This window comes from Salvelinus sp. IW2-2015, linkage group LG4q.1:29, assembly GCF_002910315.2.
Source record: "Salvelinus sp. IW2-2015 linkage group LG4q.1:29, ASM291031v2, whole genome shotgun sequence".
Taxonomy (NCBI): domain Eukaryota; kingdom Metazoa; phylum Chordata; class Actinopteri; order Salmoniformes; family Salmonidae; genus Salvelinus; species Salvelinus sp. IW2-2015.
This window is the reverse complement of record NC_036842.1, coordinates 61,869,465-61,883,001: the sequence shown is the minus strand read 5'-3', so window position 1 is coordinate 61,883,001 and position 13,537 is coordinate 61,869,465. Positions and strand designations below refer to the sequence as shown.

At 41.9% G+C, this 13,537-nt stretch overlaps 1 protein-coding gene across 1 annotated transcript in view; it reads right to left on the bottom strand.

Moving 5' to 3' along the window:
- Nucleotides 1–13,039, bottom strand: part of LOC111962325 (zinc finger protein ZFPM1) — a 62,977-nt gene extending 49,938 nt beyond the window's left edge. Inside the window, exon 1 of the mRNA XM_023985335.2 lies at nucleotides 12,608–13,039. Coding sequence (XP_023841103.1) covers nucleotides 12,608–12,647 — 40 coding nt within the window. The 5' untranslated portion in view covers nucleotides 12,648–13,039. The remainder of the gene's footprint in view (nucleotides 1–12,607) is intronic.
- Nucleotides 13,040–13,537: the final 498 nt, after the last annotated feature.

Genomic DNA, 13,537 nt, shown 5'->3' with positions numbered 1-13,537 from the left:
GCCCAAAGCCCGGTCACTCGGAGGAGGCGGAGCTATAGGGGTCGGCATGAAAGATATGTAACGAGACTGCAACGGCGAGTGCATAAGTTGCCATTACCCTCCGTTGTATTGAGAAACATGCAAGCACTAGAAAATAAACTGGATGAGCTCCTTTCAAGACTATCCTATCAACGTGATCTGAAGAACTGMAATATACTATGTTTCACTGAGTTGTGGCTGAACAATGACATRGAATATACAATATAAATCTAGCTGTTTTTTCTATAAATCGTCAGSACAGAACAGCTGCRTCCGGTAAGCTGAGGAGAGAGGTGGTGTGTCACTTGGTCGACAACAATTGGTGCACAGTCTCTAATATTAAGGAAGCCTCAAGGATCTGCTCACCGGAGTTAGAATGGCCTGGTGTAGACCACACTATCTACCAAGAGACTTTCCATCAACATTTTTGTAGCCATCTATTTACCMCCACAAACCGATGCTCGCACTAAGACCACACTCAACAAGCTGTAAAAGGCCATAAGAAAACAAGAAAATGCTCACCTAGATGCGGCGCTCCTAATGGCTGAGGATTTTAATGCAGGGAAACCTAATTTCTAGGTTTGCACAGGAGACCAGCATGTCTCCTGTGCAAAAAATTTAACTCTAGATCCCCTCTACACACAGAGACGCATACAACGCTCGCCCTCTATTTAGCAAATCTGACCATAACTCCATCCTCTTAATTCCTGCTTACAAGAAAAACTCCAACAGGACGTACGGGTGATGCACTCAATACGGATGTGGTGCGATGAAGCGGATGCTAAGCGAACCTCAGACTGGGGTGAAGGTTCACCTTCCAACAGGACAATTGACCCTAAACACACAGCCAAGACAACGCAGGGGTGTCTTCGGAAAAAAATCTCTGAATGTCCTTGAGTGGCCCAGCCAGAGCCCGGACTTGAACCCAATCGATCATCTCTGGAGGCCTGAAAATAGCTGTGCAGCGACGCTCCCCATCCAACCTGACAGAGCTTGAGAGGATCTGCAGAGAAGAATGGGAGAAACTCCCCAAATACACGTGTGCCAAGCTTGTAGTGTCATACCCATGCAGACTTGAGGCTGTAACCACTGCCAATGGTGCTTCAACAAAGTACTGAGTACAGGGTCTGAATACTTAAGTAAATGTGATATTTTTATTTTTTATAAATTAGCAAAAATTCCTAAAAACCTGCTTTTTGCTTTGTCATTAATCAATTTCAGAATAAGGCTGTAACAAAATGTGAAAAAAGTCAAGGGCTCCGAATACTTTCCGAATGCACTGTATGTAACGGCATTCATCCGATGGCATTGAGGAGTTTACCACTTCAGTCAATGGCTTCATTAATAAGAGCATTGACGACGTAGTCCCCACAGTGAACGTATGTACAGTTGAAGTCGTAAGTTTACATACACATTACAAAATACATTTAAAGTCCGTTTTTCACAATTGCGATTGCACGAATGCTGCCTTCAATCCACGGTTTCTGGATAGGGAAGGTTTTAATAGTCACAGTGGGTACAACATCTCCTATACACTTCCTTACAAACTCGCTCACCGAGTCAGCATATACAGTTGAAGTCGGAAGTGTACATACACCTTAGCCAAATAAATTTTTAAACTCAAATTTTTCACAATTCCTGACATTTAATCCTAGTAAAAAGGTCAGTTAGGTCAGTTAGGATCACCACTTTATTTTAAGAATGTGAAATGTCAGAATAATAGTAGAGAGAATTATTTATTTCAGCTTTTATTTCTTTCATCACATTCCCAGTGGGTCAGAAGTTTACATACACTCAATTAGTATTTGGTAGCATTGCCTTTAAATTGTTTAATTGGGTCAAACATTTGGGTAAATTCACCCCACAATAAGTGGTGGAATTTTTGGCCCATTCCTCCTGACAGAGCTTGTGTAATTGAGTCAGGTTTGTAGGCCTCCTTGCTCGCACACACACTTTTTCAGTTCTGCCCACAAATTTTCTATAGGATGAGGTCAGGGCTTTGTGATGGCCATCCAATACCTTGACTTTGTTGTCCTTAACCCATTTTTCCCACAACTTTGGAAGTATTCTTGGGGTCATTACCCATTTGGAAACCCATTTGCGACAAAGCTTTAACTTCCTGACTGATGTCTTGAGATGTAATTTAATTTACTCATAATTTCCTCCCTCATAATGCCATCTATTTTGTGAAGTGCACTAGTCCCTCCTGCAGCAAAGCACCCCCACACAATGATGCAGCCACCCCCGTGCTTCACGGTTGGGATGGTGTTCTTCGGGCTTGCAAGCCTCCCTTTTTCCTCCAACATAACGATTCTAATTTTGTTCCATCAGAACAGAGGACATTTCTCCAAAAAGTACGATCTTTGTCCCATGTGCAGTTGCAAACTGTAGTCTGGCTTTTTTATGGCAGTTTTGGAGCGGTGGCTTCTTCCTTGCTGAGAGGCCTTTCAGGTTATGTCGATATAAAACTCGTTTTACTGTGGATTATACAGTTGAAGTCGGAAGTTTACATACACTTAGGTTGGATGTCATTAAAACTCGTTTTCAACCACTCCACAAATTTCTTGTTAATTTTTCCAACAATTGTTTACAGACAGATTATTTCACTTACAATTCACTGTATCACAATTCCAGTGGGTCAGAAGTTTACATACACTAAGTTCCTGTGCTTTTAAACAGCTTGGAAAATTCAGAAAAGGATGTCATGGCTTTAGAAGCTTCTGATAGGCTAATTGACCATAATTGAGTCAATTGGAGGTGTACTGTGGATGCATTTCAAGGTCAACCTTCAAACTCAGTGCCTCTTTGCTTGCATCATGGGTAAAATCAAAAGAAATCTAGCCAAGACTCTCAGAAAAAATTGTGGACCTCCTCAAGTCTGTTTCATCCTTGGAGCAATTTCCCAACCCTGAAGGTACCACGTTCATCTGTACAAAACAATAGTACGCAAGTGAAACACCAAATGGGACCAACGGCAGCTGTCATTACCGCTTCAGGAAAGTAGATCACGTTTCTGTCTCCTAGAAATACCTACTTTGGTGCGAAAAGTGCAAATCAATCTCAGAACAACAGCAAAGTACCTTGTGAAGATGCTGGATGGGACATCGACCCCAAAGAAGTTAACCGACAACACAGTGTTTTTAAAATGTAAGTAAGAAATGTGCTAAATAAACTAAAGGAAAAACAGTAACACAATAAAATGTAACTAAAGATGCTATATACAAGGGTTACCGGTACCGAGTCAAGGTGCCGGGGTACAGGTTAGTCGAGGTAATTGAGGTATTATTAACATGCAGGTAGAGGTAAAGTGACTATGCATAGATAAACAGAGTAGCAGCAGCGTATGTGAAGAGTGTGAAGGAATGTAAATGTATGCGTGTGTGTGTGACACAAATACGGACGTTTTAAGAAATACCGCTACGCCTTCCGACGAACCATCAAACAGGCAAAGTTTCAAGACAGGACCAAAATTGAATCCTACTACACCGGCACTGACTCTCGTCAAATGTTGCAGAACTTGCAGACTATCACGGATTACAAAGGAAAACCCAGCCGAGCTGTCCAGTGGCGCAAGCCTACCAGACAAGCTAAATAACACCTTCTATGCTCGCTTCGAGGCTAGCAACACCGAACTGCATGAGAGCACCAGATGTACCGGACGACAGTGTGATCACGCTCTCGGTAGCTGATGCGAGTAAGAACTTTAAAACAGGTCAACATTCACAAGGCCGCAGGGCCAGACAAAATACCAGGACGGAGCATGCGCTTACCAGTTAGCAAGTGTCTTCACTGACATTTTTAACCTCTTCCTGACCCAGTCTGTAATACCCAAGTTTCAAGCAGACCACCCTGTGCCCAAGAAAGACAAGTTAACCTTTCTAAATGACTATTTTATCACTCACATCTGTAGCCATGAAATGCTTTGAAAGGCTCGCAATGGCTCACATCAACACCATCATTCCGACACCCTGGACCAACTCCAACAGATCACGCAATCTCTATTGCGCACCACATTGCCCTTTCCCACCTGGACAAAAGGAACACCTACGTGAGAATGCTGTTGACTACAACTCAGCATTCAACACCATACTGCCCTCCAAGCTCATCACCAAGTTAAGGACCCTGGGATTAAACGCCTCCCTCTGCAACTGTATACTGGACTTTGATGGGACGCCCCCAGGTTGTGAGGGTAGACAACAACACATCCGCCACGCTGACCCTCAACACAGGGGCCCACTCAGGGGTGCGTGCTTAGCCACCTCCTGTACTGCCGGTTCCTCCACGACTGCGTTGCTGCACACGACTCCAACAACATCATTAAGTTAGCTCACAACACAGTGGTGGAAGGCCTGATCACCGACGACGACGAGACAGCCTACAGCGAGGAGGTCAGAGACCTGGCAGTGCATTGCCAGGACAACCGCTCCCTCAAAGTAGGCAAGACAAAGGAGCTGATTGTGGCGCAAGCCCCCATTCATATCAAGGGGGCTTTAGTGGAGATGGTCGGGAGGTTCAAGTTCCTCAGTGTCCAATCACTAAGGATCTATCATGGTCCAAACACACCAACACAGTCGTGAAGAGGGCTCAACAACAATTTGGCATGGGCCCTCAGATCTTCAAAAAGTTATAYAGTTGCACCATTGAGAACATATTGCATACGGCTCAGTACATCACTGGGGCCAAGCTCCCTGCCATCCAGGACCTCTATACCAGGCCATGTCAGAAGGAGGCCCTAAAAATTGTCAGACTCCAACCACCCAAGTCAGTCTATTGTCTYTGCTACCATATGGCAAGCAGTAGCGAACCGCCAAGTCTGAGACCAACTTCTACCCCAAAGCCATAAGACTTCTTAACAGTTAATTAAACAGCTACCTGGACATTCTGCTTTTCAGCCCCCATCTTCATGTACATAGTACTTCAATCACCTAACCATTTCTCACATAATTCATTTTACCAACATAAAAAGATCCCACAATGTCGAACCAACAAATTGTCTGCTGGCATTTCATGTTTCCATCAACCCGGTCTTGACTTTTTTCATGCATGAAGTAATTAATCCGCATGAAATGGTTGGATGGAAACATGGATAGCAACACATTCAATAATGCATTTCATGTTATATTTTCCCCTTATTTTAGCAGGTAAATTGACTGAGAACACATTCTCATTTACAGCAGCGACCTGGGGAATAGTTACAGGAGACAGGAGGGGGAGTGAATGAGCCAATTGTAAGTTGGGGATGATTAGGTGGCCATGATGGTATGAAGTCCAGATGGGGAATTTAGCCAGGACACCGGAGTTAACACCAAAACTCTTACGATAAGTGCCATGGGCTCTTTAGTGACCACAGAGAGTCAGGACACCCGATTAACATCCCATCTGAAAGACGGCACCCTACACAGGGCAACGTCTCCAATCACTGCCCTGAAGCATTGGGATATATTTTTTTAGACCAGATGAAAGGGTGCCTCTTACTGGCTCTCCAACACCACTGCCAACAGTATCTGGTCTCCCATCCAGGGACTGACCAGGACCAACCCTGCTTAGCTTCAGAAGCAAGCCAGCAGTGGGATGCAGGGTGGTATGCTGCTGGCTTAAACACTCTTGCTGCATCATGGTGATCTCGGGTGTAGTTATTAGCCCAAACAGTTGCAAATGGAACAAAAACTACAGTTTCTATAGGACAAATTCAGGTAGGTCCATCCTGGTTTCATTCCGTTTAAAAAAAAGTTTTGCAACAGAGTCGGCAGAATTAATACACCCCTGATAACCTCTCCAACCCAAACCTTCATACCATAACTGCTAACATTAACCACTACACAGCCTACATCGCTGACACCATATTAGCCAATGTCATAGTCAAGAKATCTACTAGAATTAAAGGGCGTAAGTAAACTGACAATCCATGTGTATAATCACACAGTACAGTGTACAGCAACAAGTTTAGCAGTTGCACCGGTGGCAATAATTTAATAAAACCGAAAGCTTACTTTAACTTGGAAGAGCTGCAGTGTAACATAAATAGCATTCCTCTCTAAGGTTGTCTCACTCAAATTTGTAAGAAATGTAATTGTTCAAAACTTTAACTCTGTAATACCAGTCAAAGGTTTGGACACACCTTTATTTTTACTACATTGTAGGATAATACTGAAGACATCAAAACTAACACATATGGAATCATGTAGTAACCAAAAAAGTGTTAAACAAATCAAAATATATTTTAGATTTCAAATTCTTCAAAGTAGCCCTTTTCCTTGACGACAGCTTTGCACACACTTGGCATTCTCTCAACCAGCTTCATGAGATAAAAAAAAGTTCATTTGTGGAATTTCTTTCCTTCTTAATGCATTTGAGCCAATCGATTGTGTTGTGACAAGGTAGGGGTGGTAAACAAAAAAKAAATGGTAAAAGACCAAGTCCATATTATGGAAAGAACAGCTCAAATAAGCAAAGCGAAACAGTCCATCATTACTTTAAAACATGAAGGTCAGTCAATCAGGAACATTTCAAGAACTTTCAAAGTTTCTTCAAGTGCAGTTGCAAAAACCATCAAGCGCTATGATGAAACTGGCTCTCATGAGGACCGCCACAGGAAAGGAAGACAAAGAGTTACCTTCTGCTGCAGAAGATAAGTTCATTAGTTACCAGCCTCAGAAATTGCGGCCCAAATAAATGCATCACAGAGTTCATGTAACAGAAACATCTCGACATCACAACTAGTGATGCACCGATATGACATTTTTGGCCGATATTTGATATTTTCCTTGACCCAAAAAAACTGATACCGATACCGATAACCAATGTTTAAAATGTGTGGCCTTTGAAGCATTCTAGTACAGTTAAATAGTTAACACACATGGACGCAGCAGTCTAAGGCACCGCATCTCAGTGCAAGAGGAGTCACTACAGTCCCTGGTTCAAATATAGGCTGTATCACATCTGGCAGTGATTGGCGCACAATTGGCTCAGCGTTGTCTGGGTTTGGCCGGGGTAGGCCATCAAATAAGAATTTGTTCTTAACTGACTTGCCTAGTTAAATAAAGTTTACACACACACCCCCCAAAAATTTGGTTGGCATTTACGTATGTCCCCATTAGCAGTAAAACATAATCAAAAACTATTTATTTCACTTACTTGCTGTGCTGTTTCATTGTTCATTTCTTCAGTTGTTTCATTTCTGCCAGAGAACACCAATCTTGGTGTTCTCTGGCAAATGCCAAACGTCCTGCACGGTGTTGGGCTGTAAGCACAACCCCCACCTGTGGAACGTCGGGCCTCATACCACCCTCATGGGAGTCTGTTTCTGACGTTTGAGCAGACACATGCACATTTGTGGCCCTGCTGGAGGTCATTTTGCAGGGCTCTGGCAGTGCTCCTCCTTGCACAAAGGCGGAGGTAGCGGTCGCTGCCTGGGTTGTTGCCCTCCTACGGCCTCCTCCACGTCTCCTGTCTCCTGGTAGCGCTCCATGCTCTGGACACTACGCTGACAGACACAGCAAACCTTCTTGCACAGCTCGCATTGATGTGCCATCCTGGATGAGCTGACTACCTGAGCCACTTGTGTGGGTTTGTAGACTCCGTCTCATGCTCACTAGAGTGAAGCACCGCCAGCATTCAAAATGACCAAAACATCAGCCAGGAAGCATAGGAACTGAGAAGTGTCTTGGTCACCACCTGCAGAACCACTCCTTTATGGGGGTGTTGCTAATTGCCTATAATTTCCCACTTTTGTCTATTCCATTTGCACACAGCATGTGAATTTATTGTCAATCAGTGTTGCTTCCTAAGTGGACAGTTTGATTTCACAGAAGTGTGATTGACTTGGAGTTACATTGTGTTGTTTAGTGTTCCCTTTATTTTTTTGAGCAGTGTATATATATATATATATATTATATATAGAGATTTTTTCTGTGTTTTTTTATATATTATAATATATATTATATAAAAACACAGAAATCTGGTTGACTGCACTGGGCCTTTAAGTAAGTATTCTCTCTTTATAGGCGATTCTTGCCTCAGAGGTCAGAGGTGAAACCGTTTACAATGGCTCCAGGGGGGCCAAAGAGCAGAGCATCACAATTCACGCTACACGATCCCCAGAGTAAATAGCAGGAAGGTGTAATAACTCATCCACACACCAAACAGGCAACATTTCCTCTGTAACCCTGCCAACTTCCCTCCACTAACAGGCCACTCACCCATTCCAATAACACTGTTCACAGTCATCAGCTCTATAGACCATAACGTAAGAGCAAAAGAAACTGATACACACAACCCAACACCAACAAAATGAGCAAATCCCTAAAAAGAATAWTCTCAAACTGAACAGACTATTTAAAACCATCTCAATTCCAACTTAATCTGTCATCATCTAATAGGTAGAAAAATCAACCACTTTTAGCATTATGCTGATGCTGTACTTTTCTCTCCTTTTAGCAGTATCAGTATAGTGCTCTTCATTTTTCGCCCAAAAAAAMCACATTCAAGATAATCATCAATGAACACACATTTCCCTGCATCTCAATGGTATCTTACATGGAATCTACACTGAGTAATATGTGGTATTAGTTTTAATTAAATTAATCAACTACAATGCTTGTTAGGGRAAAAAAGGGGCGGGGAAAAAGATGAGGTTGAAAAAGAGAGGGAGGGAGAGAAATGCATTCACACCTATCATCTAATTATACAACAACATTAATCACATTAACGGTGGAACTGATTGCCAGGGTCCAGGCCTTGCTGCTCCTACGTGTCGCTTTGCTATTGCAGTGGAGTCTTAGCTCCTGCCTGTTCTGTGCTGATAACAACTCTAATCATACTTGGCAATCTCTATCTGCACCGGAGATCGGCCCCCAGGGCTTATCAAAAGTTCACATCGAGCTAAAAGCAGAACAAATAAGGAAAAACACACAAGAGAAAGCCACCAAGGCACTGTGTGTATATATGGGCATATGGGTTTATGAGTGTGTGTGTTTGTCTGACACAGTGTTTGTTTTTGGTACTGGCTTGGGAAGATTGGATAAATGTTTCAATTGTATAACTATGAAACTGTCATGTGTCCCAGAAAGTTAAAAGTATGTCAGATAATATAGAAAAGGGTTACAATCATCCATACAAATGTTACAAATATAAAATCTCAATTAAAAAGTTGATGCATAAATAAACTTCCATGGTCTGAAGRGATAAGGTCAATGGGTAATTCAGAGGTGGCTGAACCTATAGACATGACATCATGGTTTCTATAGGAGGCCRTGCATTATTCATGGTGACCTCTGAGCTTTATCCGTGATGTCATGRGGGCAGAGCTGCAGAGAGAGCTACAGCTGTATCTGTGGATCTGCCTGAGCTTATCTACCAGTGATCAGCAGGCGGCCTTATCAGCCCTGCACATCTGAGGGGAAGCTGCCTGCTTTTAAATCTACAACACATCCATCTACCATGTCTGTATTCCAGGCTCTTTTTGTTGTTGCCTTATCAGACCTGCCATCCCTGTTTCTGGTCTTATCCTCTTCTCCCACTTTTTAAAGTATCTAGAGATACACCCAGCTAGTCCCAAACAACAMCACAAACACGACAAAGATGAGAATGCAGCAGCCGAATGTAATTATAATGCAAGCTCCATCCCAATCGCCTCCATCTGTCTCATGCTCATAATATCGGAGAGCGATCGCCGCCCTGCTTATCYTGTCTCCCATCTCAACCGCCAAAATAAAAGCCCTGGGATCCGGATGCAGTGGGCTGCATGCATATCTTTCCATCAAGGATGGATGGATAATCAGTTTGAGAGATCTTCACCGTTGGGAAAATGACACACAAAAGAAGCAGACAAATATCTACCCYGAATTTAGGCTTCAGCTTCCGTAATGCTGGACACAACATTTGTTGTTGGACCATCATTCCAAATGCAGCTACCATCATTCCAGCAAGTGTGCTATAACCATAACATAAAATACAGGCTGGTACGAAGAAGCAAGCTTGTGATGCTTATGGAACAATATTGTGGACGTAATCCAACCAAGTCTTTATCACCACTCCTCCTCCATTAAAATGTCTGCCAAGGCACAAGAGAATCATGGGACTTGTTTCTCTGTGCACCGTCAAGAGGCCGGGGAAGCATGATGGTGTAAGAACTGATAAAGACAAAGGCTATGACAACCCTGAGACGCATACATCCTTTCCAGGGTCTGGACTATATCCACATTCCACGCGAGACTGATGTGTGATCAGTTGATAGAACACTATTGATAGACCACTATGAAAAGGAAATAACAAATATTGTTTTTTTAGTATTATTGAAATAACAACTAGCTAGCCTACAGAACATCAACAACATAACATGAAGAGGATTTGACTTATAGTCAAAGACTTTAAAACCTCTCACTATCATGTAGCCTTTTCCAGTGGCTGCTTTGATGATGGCATGTTGCAGATCCTATTTGGAGTAGATTTGGGCCATTGGCATGAACGCCCAATGGTGTGCCTTTTACTAGAAGCTTTTTATGCGCACTTTACACACAGTGCTTAACGTTTACTAATGTTACCTTATGTGATTTCTCTTTCCTTTTCAAGAGTCGCTTTCAAACTCAACCTCCAAGATATTGCTACTGTGTTTATCAGACCAAGGCATCTCTTCTGGATGAAGARCTGAAACAGCGCCTGGCACCAGAGCAAAACAACTTCTCAGCAGTAGTCAGTAAGTRAGGGTGTGTGTGAGAGAGAGAGTAAATATGATTAATATTTTCATTAACTGCATAATCATGCAAACCTTCACACATTTTGTAAACAGGAAGAACTTGTCAAGCAAGGAGACCAAGCACCAGACCAAAATAAAAACAATTTTAAATGGAAGCCTATGCATTATGGAGTTAAAAGGATAGATGAAAAAAAATCCTATTGTAACCCACTATCAGCAGGCAAGATCAGCTAGGCGCGCTATCTGACGCCCCATCTCTGGAAAAAGAACAGCAAAGCCGAGGGAAAATGCAACGTCAGCCTCAGAGCAGCCTCAGACAGAAAACAAATAAAAAAATATCACATTTTAATCTTTATCTCGGCTGAGATCGGATCGCTGTATATCTGCGTTCACATCGCCTTTTTCAGAGAACAGTGACGTTTCCAYAACAGAATTAAACAGGAAACCACTGTTTCAGTTCAGTTGCCAATGGACAAAATGTTTTTAAAAGAGCAAATTCAACTTTTTATTAAGCCTACAGCAACTGTAAATAAAGTAAAGAGAGACTGCAAGTTAGGCTAAATGGCCCTAACTAATTAGGTAACACAATGTTTAAACCTACTGCGATAGACCGCATTAACCATTTTTCAAATGTAACCTAGCCTAGATCTAAAAGAATAATAGCTTTCACTCTATGATGTATCACATTGTGCAATAAATTATTAAACACTCTCACCGTGGTGAGTTGAGCTGGAGAGCCTGCAGATGTTGCTTGCCACTGAGTGAGATGTGCTTTACATCACATTTAAAATAAAACATGACATTATTTTGAAATCATTTTGATCATATATGCTATAGTAGGGCCTATTTAGCATTTATAATAGTAGGCTAGCCTACGTGCTCAATATTATGCTAGCTGACTATATTTTGAATTGGTTTGTGTCAGTAGCCTAGGCTATCATTAAAACTGTTGGCTACCCTACACAAAATGAAAAAACAATGCACATTTCCACAAAATTCTTAAAAAATATATTGTTACATAATAACATTTTTAAATTAGGTTTGCAGGTAAATGCTAGAAATATTATTTGTCACTGCTGAATTTCACAAACCTGTCAACACCTGTCAATGTATATATTTCACACTCACAACTGCACAATGACACTTAAAGGGAAAATCTGCAGTAGCTACATACATTTTGTTAACTTATAAATCAATATTTACCCTTTGATTCTTGAAGAATATAATTTATACATGCCTCATGAGATTAGTTCAACTCCTGTACCCCATCAGAACACAAAATATAAGCTTGTTTTGAGATATTCCAATGTTTGTAAACAAAGTACTTGTAAACAAATGCTGTATAGCCTCAAAACATGGTTACAACTATAATGATCCCTCCTTGCATCCATAGCTCTTTGAGAATGGTTACATTTATCCGGGTGGGTATAATTTGTAGAACGTTCCAACAGGAATCTGTTCCAAAAACTTCGTAAASCACAAGGTTGCTAACAAACAATGCATACAAAGTAACATGATCAAGTCACCTAGCTAACTAGCTGCCGAATAGGCATCAACTCAACCCGTAGCTTATTATTAATGTTTGTCCATATGCTACCAGAGACATTTTTCGGGAAATAAACGTGGTGAGTGAAAACTTAATGAAATAKCCCACTCCCTACCCGCTATCTTATTCGGCCGCTATACAACTTTGTATGCGTTGTTTGTTGGCAACCTTGTTATTTACGAAGTTTTTGGAACATATTCCTGTTGGAACGTTCCGCAAATTATACCCACCCCATTTATCCAGCCCCATCCCTCAGTTGTTTAGCGAAACAGTARCGGGTATCTCGCTTTGTTATTGTTTCAACAGCTGATTGCCGCTTTAAAGATAAATGTGAACTTATTTGTTCTTACGTTTGATCTGCCGGGGTTTGCTCTGCTTTCTTCTGGACATGGCTTTCCCCTGTTCTTGTTCAGCTGAAAAGAAGTGATCTTCTTCCCAAGAAGAACTCTACTAGCAATGAAACACAGCTCGATCTCCACCCGGAGATATCCGCATGACCTGCACTTTGATATTCTTTGACGCGCGATAACTACCTGTGGTCAAGTAAGCTTTAGTTACTTTTAAATGTCTTCCCAGATGTGCGGTCTTCTCCTAGCTCTTCCTCCTCTTCCTTGTGATGTCTTGCCTGTCACCGAAGGGATGCCAGTGCCTGCAGTTGTGTCGCTATCATTATTGTATTAAATGTTGCCGCTTGATTGTTTTCGTTTTTCCTTTATGTTTTTCCCTAGTCCGCTCCACGCTCTAGTACTGGCAGCCAGTATCAATGGAGCGCGAGCATGACACTAAACACTACAGCTGATATGGCTACATGACACGCCCCTCTAACGCCACCTGCGTCTGACGTAGRGTATAGCGTCTCGATGATGGGCGTCAACAGTAGGCCCCCAAATCCTTGATTGTATACCTACTTTGATTTTATCCATTTATTACGTTTATTTTGACTGTTTATCTAAACKTATCTAGGTTTATCTGGAAGGTTTATCAAAAACGGAAGAGATTCTGGCATTTATAATTGCATAATCTGGCAATAGTAGCCTATGATTCACAGCAAATCTGTAGCCTATTTTTATAATGTACAAACTATAAGCCTAATAGTCCATCCCTTGTAATTTGCCTACAAGATGACAGACAGTTATGAAAAAAAAATTGTTGTTGAGAAATGAAGACATGGGAAACCTTGCATAAGGAAAGTATTTTAGGATAATACAGTGCCACCGACACAGCCCGCTACCAAGGACTGCGGGTCCCCCCTCTCCTTCTCCGTGGCCGACCTGAGTAAG